This window comes from Carlito syrichta, unplaced genomic scaffold, assembly GCF_000164805.1.
Source record: "Carlito syrichta isolate Samal-C Ts95f unplaced genomic scaffold, Tarsius_syrichta-2.0.1 Scaffold302327, whole genome shotgun sequence".
NCBI classification, from domain to species: domain Eukaryota; kingdom Metazoa; phylum Chordata; class Mammalia; order Primates; family Tarsiidae; genus Carlito; species Carlito syrichta.
Window position 1 is genome coordinate 1169461 of NW_007246423.1, and position 27877 is coordinate 1197337.

The window sequence follows — 27877 nt, forward strand, 5'->3', positions numbered from 1 at the left end:
TCCGCCTCAGCCTTCCGAGTAGCCAGAATTACAGGCATGCGCTACCACGCCCAGCTGATTTTTTGATTTATTGTAGAGATGAGGTCTCACTGCCCAGGGGGTCTCGAACCCGCGCCCATCAACTCTTAGCTACTCAGGAACTGAGAGGGGAGGAGTACTTTAGTCCAGGAGTTTGAGGTTACAGAGCTATGATTGCACTACTGCACTTCAACCTGGGTGACAGAGCAAGACCCCATCTCTCAAAAAGAAAAGGACAAAAAAAGAGGTTATTTTACAGAATTCAGTTTCCTGCTTAAATCTGAAGGTGTACATATAATTTATCCAGTGCCACATCTATCTAATACATGGTTGATCTAAATCAGTCACTAGAATTTAAGTCATTCTACCAATTACTGCCTTTTGATGGAGATGAAATGGAAAAGGAAACCCAGTACTTAAAAGCAGATGGTAGCCCAGGGGTTCGAGACCAGCCTGGACAACTTGGTGAAGCCTCATCTCTACAATTAATCAAAAATTAACTGGGTGTGGTGGCACAAGTCTGTGATTCCAGCTACTTGGAAGGCTGAGTGGAAGATTGCTGAGCCCAGCAGCAAGGCTATGGTAACCGTGAGCTTGCTACTGCACTCCAACCTAGCCAGCAGAGTGAGACTCCAACAACAACAAAAAAAAATCCAATGGGCACTTTTTACACCTAGTCGTGTGTCATAAGAATGCAACTTTGACACAATAACCTTCCCTTGACTCCTCTTTTGATAAGTTTATTTTCTCCTTCACCTCATACGTAATGGACTTAGTATAGTATCTGGCACATGGTAAACACTAAATTCAAAGGCTGGCAAAGTGGTTCACGCTTGTAATTCTAGCACTTTGAGAGGCTGAGGTGGGAGGATTGCTTGAACCCAGGAGCTCAAAACCAACTTGGGCGACATAGTGAGATCTCATCTCTACAAAAAAAAAAAACCAAACAATTTGCTCAGTGTGGTGGCATGTGCCTGTAGTCCCAGCTACTTAGGAGGCTGAGGTAGAAGGATCACCTGAGCAGCCCAGGAGGTGAGGAGGCTTCAGTGTACTCTAGCTTGGGTGACAAAGGGAGACCCTGTCTCAAAAAACAAAAATGCTAAAATTTGAGCCTTTCAGATGCTCATAACTTAATCACAGAAAAATGACACACACCTATGGAAAAGATCCTACGACCTCTGCAAGTTCAAAGAGCACAGACACTGTGCTAACTTTGATTTGTAGTGAACACACACTGGGCATGAGACTATAGGCAGCTGTGAATTGGAGGTACCACATGCTGAGACAAGGCAGCAGAGCCTGTGTGAAGTCGGGGTAGAAAATTCCAATTTGAAAGCCATTGACCTGCAGGTCACTCTTGAAGCTGAGAGATAAACAATTCATGGTTGAAAGGACGTTAAACAGTGAGAGCAGGAGATCTCCTTGGAGAACACACACCTTTGAGACGGTAATGAGAAAGACTAAATAATCAAGGACCCATGGCAGGGAGGTTGGAAAATTCAGTGTCATGGCAGATGAAAGAAAGAAGTATTTTCCAGATAGAGTTATATCTGCGACAGAAGAATGATGATAGTCATATTCCCACAAATAATTCAATTTTCTGTTAGATTAACTATTCCTTATGGTTTTTTTTTTTTGTTTTTTTTTTTGAGTTGGAGTCTCACTCTGTCACCCAGACTGGAGTGCAGTGGCTACTCCCGGCCACCACAGCCTCGCCCACTGGGATCCGGCGATCCTTCTGCCTCAGCCTTCAGTGTAACTGGAACTACAGGTGCGCGCTACCACACCTGGCTCATTTTTAGAGATTTTTTAACCAAAATAACTTCAGAAACTCAAATTTTCTTTTGGTTGAAGGCAGTGGCTCATGCCTGTAATCCCAGCACTGAGGTCAAGGCTGAGAAAATCGCTTGAGGCCACGAGTTTGAGACCAGTGAGGGTGGCATAGCAAGACCTGATCTCTACAAAAACAACAAAATTCTCCTTATTTTGTATCTGATTTCAGTGTATGGAAACCAAAACACTGCAGAAAAAATCTGGAATACTAAGCAGTGACGGTGCTGATGAAAATACGCTTCCTCAACTGGCGGCCACGATCATTGCTTTGTCTCTCCAAGGTGTTTGTCTGGGACAAGGAAACTTGCCTTCCCCAGATTATTTTACAGAATATATTTTCAGTTCTTTGAATAGTACAGATACCCTCCACCTATCAGGTAAGGATGTTTTTCATGTATTGAAACTTCCAAGTCACACCTACTAAATAAACTGTACTGAAAACAAAGGCTGAAGTTTCTGATGACTGAATTTGTCCAGGTATGCTTTAAACACCATTGTATCTTGGCATGTAGTCAGGCAGCTCAGGCAGCCTTTTGGGGCACATGTGCTATGGTATCTACGTGGTGATGCTGCAAAACCATGAACTTGGCCCATTTCTGCAGTGATTGAAATTATTGCTGTTGAGCCAGAGGGAGAGATTTTTATGCCACGAGCAGTAATTGAACATTTTTTTATTTGGGACATAACGCTGGGCCAGGTGTGACAAACTGTTGTGTAGAATGAAGTAGTATCTGAATGGGGTAAGTCATTTGGTAGCAGTATGACATAAACATATGTCATTTAATTATAAATCAAAATATTTTTTAAATATTCATCTTGTTGAATGTAATTGGGGAGTTCCTGGGGCGCCAAGATGAAATGAAATGTCAGGAATGGAATTAGGATGTTTATTTTGCACTTTCTTTGTACTTGACAAGGCATTAAAAGTGAACTGATTAATTTTTAAAGTCTACATAAAAAAATACTCTGAGATGGATATTTTTGGAAAGCACCTTATTACCAGTATCACAACTTAAAATTAATAATGATTTCTTAATATCATACAAAACTCAATGCTCACATATTTCTGATTTAACATTTTTTAAATTTTGTATTGAATCAGAATTCAAATAAGATCCATGAAATGCAAAGTGTTGGTATGTCTAAGTTTCTTTTATAAATATCATGATTCCTCCATCTTCTCAATTTTGTTACTTTTTAAAATTTTTGCTTGTATGGGGGGGAAAAGGGGTGTTTACCATCTGGATTTTACTGATTACATTCCAAGTCATTTACCATGTATTTCTATGCATTATGCTTTATGTATATTGCTTGTTATAGACAGAGGCACAATTCATTTTAGGATGCTTAAGTGTTTTATAGTTAGTACCTTCCATCAGAGGCATATAACAGCTGGTTGTCTCAGTTTGAGAAATTATAAGCTATCATGATCATTGCCTAGATTGATTAATTATTTAGGGCTTGCACAATGGTGATCTAATTCTTTCATTTCTTTTTCTTTCTTAAAGAATTTTATTTTAGATTCTAGGGGTACATGTTCAGATATTACACAAGTATATTGTACGATAGTGTACAATAGTGAGTGGGCTTCCATTGAACCCGTCACGCAGGTGGTGATCATGGCCCCCAGTGCATGGTTTTTCAACCTGTATCACCTTTCTCTGTCTCTGCTTTAGGAGTTCCCAGTGTCTGTTGTTTCTGTCCTTATGCCTGTGTGTATTCAGTGTTCAACTGCCACTTATAAGCAAGAATACATGGTATTCCATTTTCGGTTTCTGTGATAATTTGCTTAGAATGATGGTCTCCAGCTGCATCCCTGTTGTTACAAAGAGCATGATTTTATTATTTTTTATGGCTACGTAGTATTCCATGGTATCTATGTACCATAATTTCCTTATCAAGTCTATTGTTGAGGGGCACCTAGGTAGGTTCCATGTTTTTGTTATTATGGATAGTGCTGCAATCAACATACGAATGCAGGTGTCATTTTGGTAGAATGATTTATGCTCCTTTGGGTATAGATAGTAGTGAGACTGCTGGGTACAATGGTACATCTATTTTTAGTTCTTTGAGAAATCTCCAAACTGCTTTCCACAGGGGCTTTATTGGCTTACATTCCCACCAACGGTGTATAAGTGTTCCCTTTTCTCTGCAACCTTGCCAGCATCTGTTTTTTTTTTGACTTTTTAATAATAGCCATTCTGATTGATGTGAGATGGTATAATAATCCTGTAATGGAAAAACTCTCTCATCATTATTTCATTTTACTGAGATTCTTAAAGGAAAGAATAAATTCTAGATACTTTAATTTACCAGCTTTTAAAATAATAACACAATTCCTTTGCATCCTTCAAAAAAGAACAATTAATTATTTCACATCATTTTTATTTCATATCTCTTGATCTGTTGTTATTATTATCTTAACTGGTGTTCCTATTGTTTCCTCTTTGACCAGAATCTTATGCAAGTAGGTTCTAAGTCCTTTTGACAAAATCATTAAATTATTTTGTATCTCCCTAGCTTTCCAATATAACAAGATATTTTAGGCTTATCTTGTACATTTCCTGCCCAAACCTGGAATCAGTCATGTCTCCAAATACTTTTTTATTTTTATATAATTAAATTAATCAAACCTTCTCTTACTGCTTTTGGATTTTGTTATACTTAAGAAAGTTTCCTGCATTCTCAGATTGCAGATGAATTCATCCATATTTTTTCCTGATACCTAAATGTTTATATTTCTGATCCATTTAGGATTAATTTTGGTGTATATTGTGAGGAATAGACCTATTTTTTCTCTATGACTGTACAATTTTTATTATAATTTTATTTAAAATATATTAATTCATCCACTGATTTAAGATGTTTTAATATAACAAATAGAATTTCTAAATGCAGTTGAGTCTATTTCTGGCTTCTTTCTTCTGTTCTATTGGCCAGCTTGTCTATTCATCTGCCAGTACCATACTATTCTACTTATAAAGGTGTTACAGTATATTTCAATGTCTGGTATAGCTATTTTTCTTCACTGTTCTTTTTTTCAGGATGTTATTGGCTTGTTTTTTCTTCCTAACAAACATCAAATTTTCAAGCCCTGGAGGAAAAAATGCTAATTTTACTGTGATTATTTAAAAAATTATAAAATTAGGGAGAAATTTATAAGATGTTGCACCTTTATATCCAAGAATGTAATATTAATGTCTTTCTATTTGTCTGTATCTGTATTTTGTGTTTGTGGAAAGTTTTATTATTTTCCTCACACAGTCCTCCAGTTTTTTTGTCGGATTCTTTCTCTTCTCTTTCTGTGACTGCCAATACGTATATGTTGGCATATTTGCCTTTGTTACAGATCCCTGAACCTTTTGTAAACTCTTTCTGTCTTTTTAGAATGGGTTATTTCTATTAATCCATATTCGTGATCAGCGATTTTTTTTCTTTTGCCTTCTCAAGAGCATTGTATTTCTAGTGAATTTTTTGTTTTAGTTACTATTTATTTGTTTAAATATTCTTCAACTCCAGAAGTTTCATTTGGACTTATATAAAACATTGACTTCCTTATTAAAAATTGCTGTTGGTGGATTTATCGTCAAATTTTTCTTTAATTTTGAAAATATAATTTTTAGTTCCATAAACTGCATATAACAGCTGCTTTTGAAGTCTTTGTCTGCTAAATCCAACATCTGGGAGTACTAAGAGATGCATTTATGGAGTCCTTTTTACCTGAATATAGGTCACACTTTCCTATTTCTCTGCAAGTTTTATAGGGTTTTTTTTGTTGAAAATGTGTCATTTAAAATAATTACTCAGCCGGGCTCGGTGGCTCAGCCTGTAATCCCGTGCCTTTGGGAGGCTGAGGTGAGTGGATTGCCTGAGCCCACGCCTGGGCAGCGAGACCTCATCTCTACAATAAATCAAAAAATTAGCCAGGCGTGGTAGCGTGCGCCTGTAATTCTGGCTACTCGGAAGGCTGAGACGGAAGGATCGCTGGAGCCCAGCAGGTCGAGGCTGCGGTGGCCGGGAGCGGCCACTGCACTCCAGTCTGGGCGACCGAGTGAAACTCCAACTCAAAAAAAAAAAAAACACAAAAAAAAACAAAATAAAATAATTACTCTAGTGTGTAACTTTTTTACTGCTTTGCTGTCATTTAGGAAAATTCCAAAGACATTTTACTCAAAAGTAAGAAGATGGTTAAATCCACAAAAATTTGCTATTATATTTCATTCTTTTTGTGTGTGTGGAGGGAAACTAAACTGCAATCTATAAACTGAAAGCCAAATTGGAGGAGCATCAGAAAACAAGGTCTAGTTTGTCTCCGAAATCTCAGCTCCCTTTCATTTATTTTCTGTTTTCTGCATATACACTTAAGAGGAAAACAATTTTGTTGACTTAATTGCATTAAAGTAATAGTTAATCTACTAAGGATGTTTATAGTGCCTCAAGAGAATAAATTTCCTAAGCATTAGATCAGTATCATCTTTAATTTACGTTTGTATAGAAAAAGAAAATACTTGTCTCGATGGAAGGCATTTTCATTGGTGGAATCGCCCAGTTCATCATCTCTAGAGCATTAAAATGATGGGAATATCTTTGTAAGGGAATATCTATGCTGTGGCCATGTGAAATTGTGATTATTCTGAACTTGACCTGTCTATTCTATGTGACATCAGACTTTATATGAAATTTCTAGAACTAGATCAACTCCTCAACACTCTCTGGACCAGAAGTTCCTGTGTCCAAAGGGATACAACCCATCAACTTCAAAGGAAACAAAACGACATAACAATTCATGATCGGGGCTACTCGAATCTGTCTATATCCATGATCAAAGAGTCAGATGATGGTTCAGTTTCCTGGGATCAGGTATTTCCATTATTCCTCTTATACAATCATTTTGCTATTGTCAAAGGAAGCCCAGCTGTGAAAGTCCTATTAGAATTGTAGAAAATTTGATAATGTATATTTCCTTAAAAGTAAGAATAGTCTATTTTTCACATGGTTTTCTTTTTCTTCTCTGTAGACAAAAACAAGGCCACCGGATGTGGAAGAATGATATGTATTTTTTTTCCTTTCTTAGGTTGATATTGAATGCATGAATAATTAATTCAGCAAACATATACTGAGCATTTATTATGCACCAGTCACCATCCTGGGCATGAGGGATGCAGTGTTTATCAAAAATAGGGGGCAGGTATGGTGGCTTATGCCTATAATCCCAGCACTTTGGGAGGCAGAGGTGAGACGGTATCTTGAGCCCAGGAATTCGGGACCAGCATGGGCAACATAGCGAGATTTCATCCTACAAAAAGAAAAAAAAAAAAAATTAGCCACATGTGGTGGCACGTGCCTATAGTCCGAGCTACTCGGGAGGCTGTTGCCAAAGGATCTCCTGAGCCCAGGAGGTTGAGACTGTGGTGAGCTGTGATCATGCCCCTGCACTCCAGACTGGGTGACAAAGTGAAAACCAGACTCAAAAAAAAAAAAAAAACCAAATCAAATTTTTGCTAATATATATATTTTTAAAGCCAATTTCTATTATTTTTGTCATGCATAAAAGGTATTTGTTAGAGTTGATCCTTTTATACTCATGCTTATTCAACTTCAGGTGATAAAAGTTGACATCCATATTAATCCTAGTTTGTAAAGTTTTCCTAATGTTTCCCCAGGGTCAACTCTTAGGAAGGAAAAACATTTATCATACAGAGACACTATTTGCATAAAGAGTAAAGGTTATTTCTTAAGATTTAGGAATTACTTAAGGCATGTTTCTTTTAAGAACGCCAATAATCATTTGTTTATGCTGACTATGCAAAGAAAACAAACGACCTCTTTCCCAGTAATTCTCCTCTGTCTCAACGTGTCACTTTCTCTGTGACCCTTAAAGGGACCCTAATGTGGGACACCAAATCCGATGACCCTGCCTGTTTTATGTGGACTGATGGTTCTCTAAGAGTGCCCCTGAGCTAGTATCATCAGCATTACCTGGGGACTTCCGGGAAATGCACATTCTCAAATCCCATCCAAGAATCTACTAAATCATAAAGTCTGAGAGTGGAGCTCAGCATTCTGCCTCTTAGGAGCGCTCCAAGTAATTCTCAAAACTAAAGATTAGAGACCACTGCTTTTGAACACATTTGTAAAGCTTCCATAGAAGTCTGATGATACCACAAATGCAGGCATATATTGAAGCTTTATGTAAAGGAATAAAGATGTTTTAAAAATAATTGGTTGCGTAATCAAAATTTTTATTCTTTTTTTTTTTTTCTTTATCGAAAGTATTTTGTGCTCAACTCTTTATAGAATCACCCCTCAGGACATCTGTGTTAGTGATTTCAGAAGTTTAAAACAACAATGACTTGAATAGCACAGGAGCAGCAAAGGTCAAGGACACAGAGGGTTGTAATAGAAGAACTTTACTCTATGAGAAGGTGTTCTAAAACTAGAAGTCATTCAATTTCTTGACAACAAAGTGGAGGAAAATGCATGGCACTTGATTCTTGTTTATTTCTCCATGTTTTAATTTATCAGTCAGGTACTTTCCCACAGGAATATTTATTATAACGTTTTCATCATCAAAAGTTTGTTGCTAGTTTCCCTTTATTTTTGCCAGTATTTTTAATGATGACATAATTGTATTTCATCAGTACTTTTAATGATGAAATAATTATATTTCATCAGTAACAAGTGATGCAAAAAAGAATATTGTCTTTGGCATGCTTTCTTTTGATCAAGGGGGGAAAATCACAAGTTTATCTTTCAGTTGATACTTTTTTTAGTAGAAACTTTTTGGAATTATCTTGCCCAGTCCCATTGTGAGAAATACTTTCCTTGCTCTCAGGAGTAAGGCCAGCAGCCGTGTTTGAACATTATCCCATCTCCTGACACGTGGACAAAATGGATCAAATCAGATGAACACCTGACCCAAGAGAGCCCTTCTATATAGCTTTGTTGAATCAATCGGAATTCCCCCAGGACTTGTAGCCTCAACCTACTAGTCTTGGGTTCTTATACTGAAAGGTTACTTTAGATTTAGGGCTTATATGGCCATATATTTATGGAAATGAGAGAGGAAATTGATAATAGGCCGAGGGACACGGAAGAGGAGAGTGAAGAGGATTTGGGAAAGAAGGAGTGAGAATGAGAGAGAGAGAGAGAGAGAGAGAAGAGAGCATATGAGAGAGAGAAGAAGAGGAAAAAAATGCATCTTTGGTTCTGATTTTCCAGCTTCAAACTGTACTTCCTATGTGCCCATCTTTTCAATCCCTGGGTTTTATGGGACCCCATGTGCCTTTTTAATACAATCTCCTGTCTATGGCCATACCACACTATCTCGTCTAATGTAGTCTCCTCTTAGTTTTCTGATTTTAGTGGGTTTTGTTCCATGCAGTCAAATATTTCCTAATCAAGATAAAACTTTTTATCCATGGAATCATCCCTAAACATTTTTATGTGGGGAAACAAGAAAAACAGCGACTCTGTCATCATTATTTTCTGATTAGTAATGTGCCTTTGTTAAAAATCTTTATACTCTACAGTGTGGCAAATCTGACCAGCCTCATAAATCACTGACTTAGAAACAAACAAACAAAGGAAAAAACAAAACAAAAAATAAGGATAACAAAGACATTGCCATTTGGGTCTTATTTCAATAGAAAGCATCTATTTGTGCTAATAATACTATATGCCAATCTCAGTCACCTATTGAACTTTTAAATTATAATCTCTGATACATGAAATGTCAGCCCTTACTTGTGAAATGGACAAATGCCTTGTGGCAATTTTTAGAGATCTGTGGCATTTGTTGTTTATTTATAATTCTTATCTTTTATAAATACACCTGTACAATATGAAAAGAAGTTGTAAAGATTTAGGTAAAAAATCAGTAAAGTAAGTAAGAAATAATTATGCTTTCTATTGTTTTTGTGGAACGGGGATGTCAATTGTGAGAGGTAGCCTTATTATCTAATGTTTACACTCCAGCTAGCTGACACAGCATTTACTTAAAAATTTGTAACTTAACTTTGATTACTTTTGGAAAGACACATTGCCTACACAGGCTTATTAAATCAGAGGGTATTAAAGACAATGATCTCATTACCACAGAGCTCCTGTTTATCATATGAAGTCTTAACTTTTCTTATATAAAGCTATTTCCACTGAAAAACAACAAAAACATCAAGACTTCATTAGGCTGCTGGTTAGAATACCACTCAACATATTTAAAACACATTGTGTCTTTTCAGAAAAACAAGTATACAAAATTCGTAGCAAATACTCAGGAAAAAAAAGAGGTACAGCACATTTTGATCAGAGTTTTAAAACATCCTTGGAAATTATTTATGGACGAAAGGTTGCAGAGAAATGTATCATGATGGCTTCATGTGTTCATTTTAGCCATTCCTTCTAGTTCTGACTCCTCAAGAATGATAGTTGGTGGGGAATCTGGTTTAGTGCTGAGGTTGGTAACAGTATATGTTTCTTCTATGTAGACTTGCTTCTCTGCTAGGCAGCTGATGGAGATATTTGTGCAGAACAGCCTTTCACCCATTTCTAAGGAGGACTTTAAGCAAATGAGTCCAGGGATCATCCAGCAACTTCTCAGCTGTTCTTGCCACCTGCCCAAGGACCAGCAAACAAAGTTGCCACCTACCACTCTGGAGAGTAAGTTCTGGTTCTTCACTCAGAAAACTGATGTGTACAGTGTATATAATAATAACAGTAAACACAGGATATGTACTATAAACCAGGCACGGTTCTAAGTTTTTTACACTTATGGATTCATTTAATCCTTCTAACAAGGCTACGAGCTAGACATTTTCATTATCCCCATTTTATAAATGAGGAAACTGAGACACAGAGAAATTTAAATGACACAGATCTGGTTATTATTGGAGTTAGGACTCAAACCCAGGCAAGCTGGCCCCAGAGTCCTTGTTTCTAATCACAGTGCTACACTACTTTTCAATGAATAGTTTGTATTTTGTATACAATTTATATAAATTGATTCCCCCCCCATATTTGACTTGATCAAAGACCAACTTAAAAGTCTATAGAAGAGAAGCAACATGGTATAAGGGAAAGAGCATTAGTGTTGGAATCTAGAACACAGAGCTGAGTAACGCCTTCTCTCCCTAGTCACTGGGATCTTAAGCAATATCTCTACTTCTCTGAGCCAATTTATTTTTCTGCGCAGAGAAAGCAGTGATATCCTACAGGCCTTCCTTTCTCATGTCATGACATACATAAAAAATGAAGACTACATTGGAGTAAACCAAAGCACACTGGGCTGTTCTGGGATGGAGATGACCCATCCAGGGAGGTACCAGCCTCCCAGACATGACTGGCGGCCACAGGAAATGAAGGGATCAATATTTGCCTTTGCCTGTATCTTACTGAGTCATTGCAGTAGATGAGATCTAACATAAGGCTTCCCAGGGTACCCATGAGAGTCAAAGGGGATAATGTGTACAACAACGTGTTCAGTCAATTTAAAGTACTGTATATTTAAAAGACCAATAAAAAAATGATGGCTTAAGAACATCTATGATGCATAATAAAATCGTGACACTTAACATTTGCAACCTTTAAAGTGTCCACTGATTTGAGGTCCTTATATATCTACTTTTTTCAGATATGCAATTATTTCTCTTTGAAATAGCCTGCAGTGACCACCATAGCTGAATTGTTCAGCTACTCACCTCTAACTTAGAGTGGATTCTGCAGCATCAAGGCTCATTTGCAGGTTTTATGTGATCAAAAACATGTCAGGCCAAGCCGGACACAGTGGTTCATGCCTGTAATCCCAGCACTTTGGGAGGGGAAGGTGAAAGGATTGCCTGAGTTCAGGGAAACTTGGAGAGAACTTGTCTCTACAATAAAAAAAATTCGCCGGGCATTGTGGCATATGACTATAGTTCCAGCTACTTGGAAAGCTGGGGCAGAAGGATCCCCTGAGCCCAGCAGGTAGGCAGAGGCTGTAGTGTCTGTGAGCATGCCACTGCACTTCAGCCTGGCTGACAAAGTGATAATAAAAAAGAAAAGAAAAAAAAGCCAGGCCTAAATATCTAAGGCTCCACATTCACTGAGAGGAAAAAAGCTTCATTAACAGTGAGCAGCTAAATAATTCAGCACTTGGTGGTCAGGCAGCAATGCTTGCAGAATAGATGAGGACAAAACTGCGGCACCTAGAAGTTTCCATGGGCATATTTATGTTCCCACCACCTGGATGGCGCCTGGTACATAATAACCACTCAGAAAAGGATTTTAAACTTAAGACTTGTGAAAAAAGTTGTATACCCTTTCAAATGAACTTTTTAGATCCTTCTAGGAAATAGCCTTTCTGAGAAAAATCCCAAGAAGTCACACTCACTAAAGAACCTAGAAAAAAATTATGGCTCTCAATTGAAAATGTTGCATTATATAATTATAGGACAAGGCTTGTAGTGGCTTTTTGAAATTACAAAAATGTATGATGTTACACTGAAGAGGCAAGTACACAGGGAGACAATATTAAGAGAATATTGTTCTGAAACTCAACCCCTAAGTGCCACCTTCAATTGAGTTTCCAGGAAAGAGCTGTATGGCCATATATATAAATCAAGTTTCAGACCTACTCAAAGGAGCTTCCCAGAAGAAAGAATTAATGAGTAGGTTCTATTGTAATAATGAGAAACATTTAGACAGAACCTGCTGGCAAGTTCCCTGACTCCAAGACCCCATGGAACCTAGGCAGGGACCTTGGGGTAAATTTAGCAGCGTCCTATGGCTACAAAAGTCAGAGGTTTTATGATTTTCAGACTGTTTTTACTACATGAGAGCAAGTGAAATCTGAATCACAGAGGATCTAAAAAGATTTGATGAGCTCTGAAGTTCTGGAACAACTATTCTCCAGTGTCACACTGTAGCTGCCCCCAGGGCAAAGAGGAGAGAACCTGAAACTTTGTCTTGTGCCTGGGAGATATCATTTGCTTTTTGTCCTTGTGCGTTCCTGGTATTTTATGGTCATTGTAGCTACCATGAAAAAAGTGACAACTTTGAATTTTATTAGACACCCAGATGCCCATGTTAAAATCAAAATAGCTTTAATTTTTGTAATAAATGAGAAGAATGACATTCCTACATACAGTCTGTTTGGGGAGGAATAGAATATAAAACTCGATGGAAGATTGTTCAGGATGTTTCTATAACATGGTTGTTTTTACCAAATTAGAATGAAAGAAAACTTCTCTATAGATGTATGACCATTCTAAATCATTTAAATTTTTTAAGCATTTAAATTGTAAAATGCACATTTTGTAAAATTGATCATCTTAACCATCTGCGTTTACACAGCTCAGAAGTGTTAAATACATTCACATTGTAGTGTAACAGAGCTCTAGAGCATTTTATCTCGCAAGACTGAAACTCTATCCATGGAAGAATAACTCTCCATCTCCCCCTCCTTATAAATTTTCACTGTTTCATAGCACTGAAAGTGTGGCAGCAAAGATGTGGGAATGAAAGAGTGAAAGTTTTTTTGCCCTTCTGGTATATGACCAACTCTCTTTTAATATTAGACAGCTGTAAGATTTAGAACTTATAGTTCAACAAAAGACCTCTTAAAATTATAAGCCTATTACTGTGTTACCAGCTGTATTATTAACACGATCTAATGTAAAAGGTTAACTTCTAGAGAAATGCAAAAATGATGAAAATGAAACATTTTCTATTGTAACAAACTTTAAAAAGCTAGCTTCTTAGGAATGACATGAATGGAATGGTTTGATTTAACTTATATATCATCACTAAAAATAAATGATAGTTTGACTTTGTAATTACCCGTCCTCACTGTTTGCAAACAAGTCTGCCATGACCTGTTAGTAATTTCTAAATAAGCAGGGAAAAAGCACTCGCTTTAAATATCTGCAACCAAATGAAAATAATGGCATGAATAACTCTTTATGCCCGTATTACTTATACTTGACTCTGAAAGTCATTTTTTCTTTCTTTTAATCTTTTCTGTTACCTTGACTCCTTTATTTCTTCTCCCTTCATATATATTTGTTTTTGTTTGAATAATCTTAAAAATTGCCCTTTCTGAATATTTTTAAAAATCCTGGATGCCTAAAAACATAACATTTTAAGGATTATAAAAATTATTGCAATCGTCCAAAAGAATAGTCTGTTAAGATTTATACTATTAACTGTTTCACATTTATCGGTCAGTTTTCACCAATAAACCTAATCATTTTAGTTATTAAGAATAATAATCTCCAGAACAGCGTAGGCAACTTGGCAAGATCTCACCTCTACAATAAATAAAAAAAATTAGCCAGGTGTGGTAATGTGCACCTGTAGTTTCAGCTGCTTGGAAGACTGAGGTGGAAGGATCCTCTGAGCCCAGCAGGTCGATGCTGGGGTGGCCGTGAGCATGCATGCCACTGCATTCCAGCTGGGGCAACGGAGTGAGACTCCAACTCAAAAAAAAAAAAAAAAAGAAGAGAAGAGGAAGAATCACTTTGAATATGACAGATAATTTTGAGATCCTTTAGAAAGAAGTTCTTTCAAAGTGTGTATTCATTTTGTACACAAACATGGGTCTACAAGGGGAACAAACTGTTTTTTCTATAATACTGTTTTCTTGTCTTCAAGAGGTTAATAATGTGATTAGATGGAAATCATTATTAGTGACTGTCAATGGATGCTGTAACTTCAAGTGAGAGAAATGAATTCCTTTGAGGGTGGGGTAGGAGCTCAACCCATGTTTGGCACAGTGATTTAGTAAGGGGTAGTCAGGGCAACTTCAAAGCAGCAGGATTTTTTGGTAAAAGTTTTACCTTAGTCCTTGCTATAACAAAATATCATAAACTAGTGTCTTATAAACAACAAACATATATTTCTCACAGTTCTGGAGGTTGAGAAGTCCAAGATCAAGGCGCTGGCAGATTTGACATCTGGTGATGACCTGCTTCCTACTTCATAAATGGTGCTTCTCATGGTGTCCCCACCTGGTTAAAGGGAATAGCTGGTCTCTTCATCCCCTTATAAGGGCACTAACCCTATTCAAGGGGGGTAGAGTCCTCATGACCCAAACACTTCCCCTAAAGCTCCACCTCCTAATACCCACACTTGGGTGCTTAGGTTTCAATGTTTGCATTTTGGGAAGACACAAACATTCAGACCACAGCAAGTCTGTTCATTCTTTTAGTTAAAAATTAAACAATTTTTTTGTTTGTTTGTTTGGAGTCTCACTCTGTCCCTACCACCGCAGCCTCGACCTGCTGGGCTCAACCTTCCAAATAGCTGGAACCACAGGCACACACCACCACGTCCCACTAATCTTTTGATTTATTGTAGAGAAAAAGTCTCACCAAGTTGCCCAGGTTGGTCTCGAACACCTGGGCTCAGGCAATCCTCTTGCCTCAGCCTCCCAAAGTGCTGGGATTACAGGCTTGAGCCATTGCGCCCGGCCAAAACAAAACCTTTTAATCTCATATCACACTTGTTTTAAAATTCCATAGCCCTCTCAGCTGTTATTGTAAGATAGGTTCTTCTGGCATTTTCTCCACCTGAGGGCAGTGGACACTGACTGTTTTCGTGATCTCCTTTGACTTAGAATATGGCTACAGCACGGTGGCTGTGACTCTTCTCACGCTGGGCTCCATGCTTGGGACAGTGCTGGTCCTTTTCCACAGATGTGAGGAGAACTACAAGCTTATTTTACAGCTATTTGTGGGTTTGGCCGTTGGAACACTTTCTGGGGATGCTCTGCTTCACCTTATTCCTCAGGTAATCTGCACAATGTGTCTAATTTCTCTTTATGTTAAATCACTGGAAGTATTATACAAAATTTCGCAGTGACTTCAATGAGTAAATACAGTGGCCGGTGTTTTCCTTGGAAAGGAATATTATTTCCCTAAAGCTTCTCTGCACTTGTAGGAGAGAAGAGATGAACAAATATTAGATTTGCCCCATGTTATTTTTGAAATAAAAGAAAGAAAAGGTGATTCGATCTAGATTCCTATTCCGAAAGATTCAGGAAGCATATGAATATATTAAGTATCTATAAATAAAAATGAATGGGCTGCCAGATGTTGTTTATCTCCAGTTCCCTCCCCCACCCCTCCCTTCAGATCTATCCCTGCCCTTCTCTGCTGTCTTTTCTGTCCTAGAAGGCTGCATCTCCCTCAGCTTCCTTGTAGGCTGGATTTTTGTTCTGGTTCAGCCAATGGAAGGCACAATGGAAAACCCAGGGTAGAAGAAGAGAGACAGCAGGATTTCTTCCCAGTGTCCTCTTGGCTCTGGCGTCTGCTCTGGAAGTAGCTGTAGTACTATCTCTAGTAGAGGGCTCTTCCACAGCTTCACTGCCTACCAAGCTTCAGAAGCATGATTTTCTTCCTTTGCCCGTTCAGCCCCAGGGGTGGTAATCATTTCCTGGAGTTGCTGGTCTCTTGTTATCCCTTGTTTATGCCCTTGTCCCTGCATCATTAGCATCCCTATGCTCTAGTCATCAAAATGGTGTTCTCTTTCTTGCCTGACTAATTTTATCTAGATTTCCTTAAAGAAACATGTCAGCACCAGGAAGCTGGCCCTCTGTCCAAGTCTCCCAAGACTGTTTGTCAGAAATGAAAAGACAAAGACCTGAGTTGCAGGACTTCAGGCAGAAGGCTCCCCAGCTGAAGTTACCTATTCCCTCTGAAATCTCTTACCAGCGATAACGACAGTGGACAAATGATTCCCTCCTCTTGCAAAGGCTGAGATGTTAAATTTTTCCACAAGTCTTTGGCAACTTCCTACAGAATCATTCTTGTTGCTTAGAGGCTCAGTTATTATTCTATGTTCTGAAATTCGCAAAGTGAGCACTGGAGAAATAAAACAAACCATTATTAGTTTTAATTTCCCTTGTAATCTAATTTTCTGGAAATATTTCAGGGCTTATAATTGGCTTGAGGCAGTGGCCGAAACCTTTTTCTAGGTCACAGCAGTGGCTGCAGAATTGTTTACTGTCCAGAATCCTGGGAAACAGCATTAGACTCTCAAGGCTGCCTGGGTCTTCCTTGATGGAGGAGTGCGCAGCAAGGGGCAGAGGGTGGACTTGGGGATGGGTGGAGCTTGTTGCAGAAGAGATTTGGAGAGATTAGCTTGGTTTCATGAAATGTAAAAAGGTTTCTCCCCCCTGGCCGGCCCCAAAAAAGAAGTGAGGACAAGTTTATTGGAAAGAAAAAGAAAGATGTAGTACAGGTGTAGCAGCAAGCTGGAAAAATCAGTGTCCATGACAAGTTTTCAAAGGTCTGCACAGAAATGAGAAAAACACTACTTGCGTGAGTTCTTTTTTTAATCAGCTAAATTTGTTCAACTTAAAGATCTACATTTTATTCTGAGATTGTGGATTTTTCTTGTGATAGCAAAATATTTTCTATTTTGTAAAATAATGATAATTGCAAGGATTAGGTAGGTCCCCTTTAGTGCCCTTCCCCTTCCCCAATAAAGTTGACAACATATATTGATTTTTAATGTACATACATGCACACATAAATGCCTACATATACATGAACATATATACATAAAATCTATACACATATAATTTCTTTTTTTAACACCCTAAATCTAGAAATCACTGAGTTATATCACAAATTGCCTTCTCTTAGAGAAGAAATATGATACCTAATGATCTCATAGCTCGTAAGAAATAATGAGGTCAACCAATGGCATGAACCAACTAATGGAATGGGTGAGTCAACTATGTTGTATTTCTTTTTTTTGAGTTGGAGTCTCATTCTGTTGCCCAGACTGGAGTGCAGTGGTACACTCAGTACACCAAGTAGCTGGAACTACAGGCACACAGCATCACCCCCGGCTAATTTTTTGATTTGTTGCAGAGTTCTTGCCAAGTTGCCCAAGCTGTGGGCTCAGGAAATCCTCACACCTTGGCCTCACAAAGTGCTGGGATTATAGGCGTGAGCCACCATGCCAGGCCATAATGTATTTTTGATATTCTTTTGTGTACCAAAGAGCTGACGCTATTGCTGATCATACACTACACACTCAGTGGAACAAGTCTTCTAGGTGGATTTCTTACTTCTATAAATATTTATTTAAGGTTTACTTTAATTGCAGTGGGACATGGTGAGAACAAACCATATTTATATATGCATGTATATGTGTGTTCATATATATATATATATTCTTGTATGTATTCTGGATATAAACTATATTAATATCTTATGAAACATTGTTGTGCAAACAGATGTGGCTTGAACTCCTGAAAAAAATGAGTGAAAGGACTGAGACTGTAAGAAAATCTAGGCCACTTGCTGAAGTAAAGCTTAGGCTTCATTCTATTCATCAGCACAAGTTTTTCAAAGCTCTCCTTTGTTTTCTTTTGTACACATTTTATTTGACCCTGAATCAACTATATAATGGAAGTAGTCATATACTCAAATGCCCAACCGGGCACTGAGTAATTTCAGTTGTCATGGGATTTCCTAGAATGAAAGTTTAAAATAGTCAACATTAGGCCTACTGTTTGACTTGTAAGTCATCAAAAGTTATTTTCTTCTTTCTTTCTTTCATTTTTTTCCCCCCTAAGGTTCTTGATTTACATAAGCAGGAAGCCCCAGAGTTTGGACATTTCCATGAAAACAATGGTCATATTTGGAAATTGTTAGGGCTAATTGGAGGCATCCATGGATTTTTCTTGATAGAAAAATGTTTTATTCTTCTTGTGTCACCAAATGACAAGGTATATTTTAAGTTGTTTTTTCTCTTGTCTCAGAGATTTATAATATTCATCTTTTATTTCAAAAGTACTTGTTCAAAAATAATGACATCTTCATGAAGTCGTCTGTGTAAGGGATGCAGCACCGATTTCAAGTATACACAGATCATTCTAACTGGCAAGTTTCCTATAAGTATGGGTTTTAATTTTCTTTAGACACCTGTTGCTGGGCAGTTAACGTACTTGTTACAACCTTCTATTTAATCTTCATGTTTAGTTTAGAAACCATGAAGAGACTATTTCATGTCTGGGGAATGAAGGGACCCAAAGTCCTAGCTACTAATTAGTATTCTGAAATTTTTTGCTAAGCAAAAACAAATTAACAAGCAAACAAAAACTTTGACAATTCACAAAATTGCTTGCCATTTTCCAGCTTAAGGACATTTAAAGTTACAAAAACAAGAAGTTCAGGATGAGATTTGTGGCAAATCTTTTTTCAGCATGAATAATTTCTTTCATTGTGTCTGCATTTGATAAACATATATGATAAAATGTAAAAAGTAGTGTGGTTCATTTATGGATTATTTTGCTCTTTCACATTATTGTCTGGAAAAAAAAAAAGATGCCCTGCATGGTGGGATGGTTAAAAGGTAAATGTGAAGAACTTCAGGAGATTAAAATAAAGCACATTTTCCTTACAGAGTTCTGGGGCACTGAGATTCTCTCTCTACTGTTTTCTACATCTGTACCCCTGGCACTTTGTTCACATAATGACTGGCAACAATGATATATAATGCCTGTGCCCAAGGGAAATATTAGTAGCCTTTAAATATCAGCAGTTGTTGTTTATCATTTCTAAATTTGTTCCAAATTCTATTTTATGCATCAAAAAATAAAAATGGCTTTCTAAATGGATAAAGGGATAACAGATGGCTACAAGTGTGATAAAACAGGTTTAGCGAAAATATGGTAGGTTCCAGGAAGTGGGTATCTCTGAGTATTCACATTACAATTCTTTCAGGTTTTCTTCTTGTTTTTGAGTTGGGATCTCACTTTGTCACCCAGCCAGGAGTGCAGTGGTTCAGTCACAACTTACTGCAACCTTCACCTCCTGGGTTCTAGGGATCCTTCTGCCTCAGCCTTCAAAGTAGCTGGATCTAAAGGCATGCACCACCACAGTCAGCTTCTTTCCACATTTCTGTACGTTTAAAAAATTTTTCCATAATAAATAGATGTCAAGATTTCAAATAGACTGCCAATCAACTTTTGTAAAACTTTTCTGTTTCAGTCAAAAGTAGGGTTTTTCTTTGGCCTGAGGCTCAAGCTAGGATGGTATAGCAGTTTGGAAATTAGGAATGTCAGCTCTTATCATACAACTCATCATAAAAGTTTAGAAACTTAATCTCCACAAAAGGAGTTGCAACCTCAAGAAACATAAAAAAACAATAACAGATCCCATTTATACACAATAGATTATCACTGCTGGATTGGGAAAACGAAATCAGAAAGACAACATAGCAATCTATACATAATACAATAGTTTGACATTTATCCATGGTGAAAGCAAGTAAAATAAATTCTGAGCAGTCAAAAATTTAGAATTTATTCAGATTGTCTGTGGGCTTAAATCTTGAAATGATGTTCTGAAAACTCATTTTATGATATTGCATAAGATAAAAGGAATGCAAATGCTTTAGAAGCCACACGTGCTTTAACGGATGAGTACAATTCCAGTTATATTATTTTAGTAGTGACAAGGTACCTTATAGTTTCTGTTGTTCTCATTTTGGCATCTCCATCAGAAAGAAATCAGAATTTAATTTTGTATAAATGTAATTTTTTAGGAAATAAAAACAGCAATCTAAAAACTACCAATGTTCCAGCCTATTTTCATCATAACTAGATGTTTTTGAAGTTGTACTCTTGAAGCATCCCAGCTCTCTTTTTGTGTCACCTGGCACTTTGGGCAATAAGCAAATTATTATATAGAACCATGGTCTTGACAAAGGCTGTGCCCGTGTTCTTCTGCCTTCAGCACTCATTTTAACCCATCTTCATCCAGCAGGGACTGCCGTTGGTTAATGGGCATGTGGGACATTCCCACCACCTTGCACTCAACTCTGAATTAAGTGACCAGTCAGGCAGAGGCAAATCTGCTTCAACTATCCAGTTGGTAGGTTATTGATCTGAAGCATTCTACTGATTTGATTACCTTCCTTCCTTTGCTTCTCTGTGAACAGAGGACAATCAGTAGGGGAGATAAATAGATTCCACTTCTGATGTCCCCTTTCTTGACCATGATAAATACCATTTGGAAAACTTTGTCAAGCACCTGTAATCTGTTTTTACTCTGCACTGTCTGTAGAATTCAAATCATTGTTATCTGTACTACTTTGAAACATGTATGAATCAGACTGACATAATATACAAGCCCTTAATCCTTTTGTTTACAAGTTTTCATAAAACAGTTGACTCTTCCGTTTTCCATTCTGAGTGATCCTTAGCTGTGACTAGGTGGCTGAGAATTAATGTTGAGCAAGAGATATTAATGCTTCTACAACCGGAGTGTTCATTTCATAATACAGGAGAGAACTACTTGTGCCCAATGAGATGTTTCATACTAAGTGCCAACGATCATACTGAATTTTCAGCCACAAAATCTTCCGCATTCTCAAAAGACAACTTCCAGTCAAGTTCCAGACAATTGTTCCTTTCTAATTCTTAAAATAATAAGTAGAGGGACAGGACAAATAAGAAAGTAATACATAATTGTTAGAAAACTTGCCTCTTGGCCGGGCCCAATGACTCAAACCTGTAATCCCAGGTGTTTGGGAGGCAGAGGCGAGAGGATTCCCTAAGCTCAGGGGGTTCAAGACCAGCCTGGGCAACTTGGTGAGACCTCATCTTTACAATAAATCAAAAAATTAGCCGGGTGTGGTGGTGCATGCCTGCAGTCCCAGCTATTTAGATGACTGCAGTGGAAGGATCACCTGAGCCCAGCATGTCAAGGCTATGGTGGTCATGAGTGTGTCACTGTACTCCAGCTTGGGTGACAGAGTAAGACTCCAACTCAAAAAAAAAAAAAAAAAAAAAAGAAAGAAACAAAAGAAATAAAGAAAACTTGCCTCTTATAACTATGACCTTGTTGTAGGAAGTTTACAGTCCAAGGAAAGATTTCTGAGTACAGATAAGTAGGCTATTTCTGAGACATTAACATAGCAAAATAGAAGTTTAGCAATAATTGCAGATCTAAAGCTAACTCAGAAATATGAGCAAAACATTTCCTTTAAAATATGATTTTAAGAGCCTTATTGGATGTATTGCTTCGATATTTTAAATGTTTGATTTGAAAGAAGATAAGTTCAGGCTTGGATTCGTTTAAAAATCACTTTAATGCTGACTGTATTCCTTCTGTTTGAATGAAGAGTCCAGAGCTCCAAGATACATACAAGCAAATCTCTGAAGCCAACTTAGTGAGTTTTGAACTATTTGAACACTCTAGCTCACTAATATATTCACCTTTCTTTTTGTTATTTAAGCTACAAGATCAACATAAAGCAAGATAGAAATCGTAAGAACGTTTAGGATTGCTTGATGAGTTCAATTTCCTGGTTTTTTTTTTTCCAGGAAAATATAGGGTTAAGGAGGAGAACTTGCTATTCTTCCCAATCAACAAAGAGTCTTGGCTGTTTGCTCTAAATTCCTTTACATAGTATGCCAATATATAGCTTTTTTGGAAAAAAAAACATTCTAAAATAAAATTTAAATTCCTGTCTTTTAATAGAACCATAGAACATTTTGATTATACTTAGCCTTTTGATATAACATAAAGGGATCGCATTGTTTTCTGTTTCCATATCTACCCAGTTTCAGTTGAGAAGCCTGTCTACTTCCTCTGATAACTGTATCCTACAGGCCCTGCTTACTTTTGGCCATCTGTCTCCCAAAACAGCCTATCATTACATTTTTTGAATAGCTGTGGTTATTCTAATATGTGGAACTATTTATTAATATGTGAAATTTGCTTTCTCTTTTACATTAAAAAAAAATGCTTATGTCTCACATTAGTGTCAAAGTTTCCACAACGTTGGGTGATAGAACTATATGAATATGCTTTTTAAAAGGATATGTTTAATAGGCAGATAAAAAGTAATTTTTCCCAATATAATAGAATCGGAATCTGAGGTGTAGAGAAGGAAAGTGACTTTCCAGAAATTGAACTATAAGTCAGTCTTTGAAATAAAATCATGTAATCTTAACTCATAAAAGTCCACTTCAAAACCGCATGCCTCTGTCATATAACAAGATGAAAAACAATTTTGAATCCATTTTAGTTGTCTTTTGTAAGTCTGTAGATTTACTTTCTTAATTGGCAACATTCTTTTACTGAATGGCAAAGCAATTAAAACAGAATATTAAGCCACGGTGAATGAAATGAGGTGTTGATTTGGCATGGGTTTCTTCTGCATCTTAGACTACACCATCTGCTTACAGATGAGAGAATGAATCTTAAATCCACAATTCACCATACAGGAGAAGTGCCAAATTAGGTCAAGAATTCCTTTTTCTGCAGCTTTTGAACCTCATAAAGGCTTACATAATTTAAGAGTCTAAATTATAGACTATCCCAGTAACCTTCAGCTCTCTATGGAAGATTCTCATCTACCTATGAGTGTTATTTTGATCTAAATATGAACAGTAAAAAAAAGCATGCTCCATTCACACACTTTCCTCTCTACATTGCATGTTGTCTATGAAACTTAGAGGTTCTAATATGCGTCTAGAGTATTAAAATATCTTTTAAAAATCCATACAACTCTTCAAATGTTTCATTTATCAATAAAATGATGATCATTACTTATCTTTCATCAGTTATTTTTAAATTTAAAATAGAAAGGCCCAGAAGATTCACAGGCAGCTGAAATTCCTATAAGCAATATGGCAGCTACCAACAGAAAATGTGAGTACCAATTTTAAAAAGCTAAACTTTACACATAGAAAGTGCCATAGAAAAAAGTTATGTCTGTTTTAAAATAAGTATGTCAAACCGTATTCATTTCATTATTTAAAACTTTGCAATAAGATTGTTAATAAAGACTCATTCTTATCTCTCAAATGTACTACATATTCATATCAACTTTATCCTTTAAAAAATGTTTTCCCTCCAGCTACTTGGAAGGCTGAGGCAGAAGGATCACCTGAGCCCCACGGGTCAAAGCTGCGGTGGCCGTGAGTGTGCCTCTGCACGCCAGCTGGGCGACAGAGTGAGACTCCAACTCAAAAAAATAAAAATAAAAAGTTTTCCCCGGTCATTTAAAACTGATCCCCTGAAAAGTTCAATAAGTGTAAATACATATATGTTTATCAGGGCTCTTTTAAAATCTTCTTTATGTGATGACTGAGACTTCTCTTTCACTATAAAATATGGAGACATCATTGGTTTTTATCTTCTATTGCAGTATACCGAAAATGTATTACAAATGCATGTCTGTCTCCTTTATTATATTGTCACTGAGACAGCAGAGTTCCAATCAGTGATATCTTATTGTTTATATCTTATTATATAACTCATTTGTTCATTTAACTCTCAATTAACAAAAGTTAACTTTTTTCTATGAATTTTTCTACTTCAGAATTTAATTTACCAATTTGGATAGGAATGTGTTCCTCTTTGCTTATGTTTCTGATAATTTTTACTATTTTTAAGAGATGGAGCCTCATTCTGTAACCTAGGTTGGAGTGCAGTGACACAATCATATCTCACTGCAGTCTCAAACTCCTGGACTCAACCTACCTCCCAAGCTAGTCATCCAAATAGCGAAGACTATAGACACACGCCACCATTCTCAGCTAATTTGTTTTTTTGTAGATATGAGGTCTTGCTATGTTGCCCAGGCAAGTTTCAAACTCTTGGCTTCACACAATCTCTTGTCTCAACTATTTCTGAATAATTCTTTGAAGTATTTTTTTTTTTTTGTATTGGTTTTCACCAGTTGCTCCTGAATCTTTGCCTCGTTTATATTATATTACCTTTTTTTGTGACATGAGCTTCTGAAGGTTTTAGTGTTAAGCATCACGATTAGTTATTCCCAATCTACCATAAAAATTTAGTTACCCAATAATTTAAAAATTTACTATGTATTGGGCACTTCTTATATGCCTGGCACAATGCTCAACACTTGACAGAATGATCTCATTTAATTCTCCTACAACTTCATGAGTTAAGAATAAATGTTAGCTGGGCTCGGTGGCTCAGCCTGTAATCCTCAGCCTGAGAGGTTGAGGTAAGTAAATTGCCTGAGCCCGTGGGTTTGAGACCAGCCTGGGCAACGTGGCAAGATCTTGTCTCTACAATAAATAAATAAAAACTAGCTGGGCACGGTAGCACACACTTGTAGTTCCAGCTACTTGGAAGGCTGAGGTGGAAGGATTGCTGGAGCCCAGCAGGTGGAGGCTGTGGTGGCCATTGAGCATGCCACAGAATTCCAGTTTGGGCAAAAGAGTGAGACTCTAGCTCAAAAAAAAAAAAACAAAAAAAAAAGAAGAAAAAGAAATGTTATCTGAATTATACAAATGAACTAACCAATTGTTAGAGTGGTTGTCACTGCTCAGGAGTATATTGCTAGTAAACTCTAGCATTGGGGAACTAAATGCATGCAAAGGCAACAACAATCTGTGATTATTAATTCATGCACGCACCCATGTATTTTCTCCCCTTCTTTTATTTATTCAAGAAATATTTGAAGCTGTGCCATGTTTCAGGCACTGGGAATGCACTGGAGAATAAAATAAGCATGGTGTTTATCCCTAGTTTGCAGTGTGGTTGGGGGTAGAAATACAAGTAAGAAAAAAGACTATTGTAGCAACTACTATTCTTAGTGTTTTAAATATATTATGTCATGTAATTTATTTATTTGATTCGAAATATGTAATTACATATTCTGTTTCTTTCTGCTTTTAGAACATTACGATATATTTTTCCTTCTAAAATTTTAGTTTCAAGAGTGAATTTAGAATGCTCGCCACATAGTAGGTCTGCAATAGACTCTTTTTTTTCTTTTGGTTTTGAAAAAAAAGGAAGAGGAAATGTGGATGTGCCGTCAAATTAGGATCAGGGAAAGGTTACTAGCTCAGGGAGTAATAATTTCTCAAACATTTTATAGGTCTACTTCCTATCAAACTTGGCATACAGAATGAATAGTGAACAAATCCCAATTAGATTACTCACCTGCCCTTTTGCCAGGGACATATTGAATTAGCCTCAAATATTTTATTGCTTGTTTCATATTACCTCATTGGTGGAACTCAACTTGGGTTTCAAAAGACAAGGTACAAAAATCCTATCTATAGTCTGATTTAAATAAACAAAAAGCAAAATGATACCACTTCTAGTCCATGTTTCACCATGAAAAACCTCTGATAGTGCAGAAATGTGGAACTTAGTATGACTGTCAGGCCTATGAGTAAAGGTGAAATATTATAGATAATTCTGTAATGGGTGCATTAAATGACTGGTGAATACCTGTCTTTTCTTCCACTAAATAATGTGTAAATTATTTTAAGAAATATGTGCAATGTGTTCTTGGTGGCTTGCATGCAAGTGTGTATATTTGCCTTGTGGCTTGTTATGTATCCATAACCTGACATTTAGAAACCCATAATCAGGAATAATAAAATGACAAAAATAGGCCACACTGTTTCCCAGCAGAGTATATATATTGGCTAAAAATCTTCCATTGGAGTATATGCTATAGATATTAAGACTAAATGTAGGCATGTAGAAATCACAATTTTGTTTGTAAGCTGGAGTGTTGTTACATGTATGTCTTTATTTTATTTATTTTTATTTTTTTATTTTCAAATTATGGGGTACAATTCAGGGTTGGTTATATAAACATTCATCGTACAGATACCCAAATGTATCACTTTAAATGGTTAAAAAAATTATTTTCACCAGGAAGAACTTTATTCTGAAAATTGACAGGAACACCCAAGTAACCTGGTAGCAATCTTGGGCTCTGAGAGCTTCCAGGCAACGCCAATAAGAACTCCCTGAATTTAATAAGTTGGTATTTATTCTGTGTTTTTATGATTGTTGCCTGAAATCTGCCCGTTTTTAACAAAGAATAAAATAAATTAATAAATCACAAGAAGGATATAAGTCAGTCCTGCAGTGATCTGTCTACATACCCATGCTTTTAAAAGTAAAATGCACAGGCTATCTTTGCAATGCAGGCAATAGAGCCATCTCCTGTATGGTACTCTGGGCTATGTTTGCTGTTTACTAAATGAAGTGACTTATTTCATGGTGTGAAATAAGAAATGAGTGAAATCACATTCCCAAATAAGATAGAAAACTATTATAATACAGTTCCCCTCGCATTGTTAGGAACCAGGAGCACAATTTTATTTTATTGAGCACAATTATTTGAATAATATGTTCATTCTAACAGTAACAACAGCTACTGCTTACATCTGTCATGCAGTATAAATTCAACTGAATAGTTAATTAAGTTTTAGACTATGATAACTGATTAATGAGTATTCCTTTCAAATGCAGAATGCGGGTTATCATCAAAATCCTTTTTGTTTTTGTGAATTGTTCAGCTCTACAATTGAGTTATACTAATATATAACTTAGGTTTTTTTTCAAAAACCTAAGGAATTCTGTCCACTAAAAACCTGAACCCAACTAGGGTTAAAATTATTTCATTGACTCTCTCCTGATCAGCTGAAATGTATAATGTAATAAAAGAGACGTGCAGAGCCTAGAGTTTGACAAACATTCCCTTGGCTGCTCTAAGGGCACTTTTCTGTTATTATTTCTGTTATAAATTTCTGTTATTCAACAGCAAATTTTAAGTGTAATTCTTTTTGAAATTTAAGAAATAAGAGTGAGAGATGTGCTTCTAGCAACAAAAGTGACTTTCAGAGAGGAAGTGTTTAAGTTTGTATAGTATATTTCGAAAAAGAAGAAAATGGAATCCCCTCTTTATTTTATTCACCATCTAACAGGTCTAGTACTGAAAGTTGTCTGCAGATAGACAAGAACATTGAGTAATTATTCCTAATCTAATGCAGCCAGAAGAGTTAGTCACAGTTCAATTGTGGCCATAGCTGGGGATGAATTAGGTACTTTGGGAAAGTCATTAGCACTAGTAAGAAAAGGAAACATGACAATAATGCAATGGCAGAAAGTGAGCTATAGTAGACTGACACAGGACAGTCTGACTCAGAGGAACAGTTGTGAAAAATACACTTCATTTTAATGATATCCCCACAGGGAGGTTTGTCTTGTACCATTCGGGCTATCACAACAAACTACCATAGACT

At 36.8% G+C, this 27877-nt stretch overlaps 1 protein-coding gene across 5 annotated transcripts in view; it reads left to right on the top strand.

Moving 5' to 3' along the window:
- The window catches only part of SLC39A12 (solute carrier family 39 member 12), a 79956-nt gene that overhangs the window by 10673 nt on the left and 41406 nt on the right, over window positions 1–27877 (top strand). For 3 of the 5 annotated variants that reach the window (XM_008056342.2, XM_008056346.1, XM_008056347.1), the window contains 7 exons: window positions 2021–2228; window positions 6539–6711; window positions 10338–10509; window positions 15443–15615; window positions 18416–18568; window positions 20607–20717; window positions 23438–23504. In XM_008056342.2, coding sequence (XP_008054533.1) covers window positions 2021–2228; window positions 6539–6711; window positions 10338–10509; window positions 15443–15615; window positions 18416–18568; window positions 20607–20717; window positions 23438–23504 — 1057 coding nt within the window. The remainder of the gene's footprint in view (window positions 1–2020; window positions 2229–6538; window positions 6712–10337; window positions 10510–15442; window positions 15616–18415; window positions 18569–20606; window positions 20718–23437; window positions 23505–27877) is intronic. The other 2 variants (XM_008056343.2, XM_008056345.2) reach the window with 2 other exon arrangements.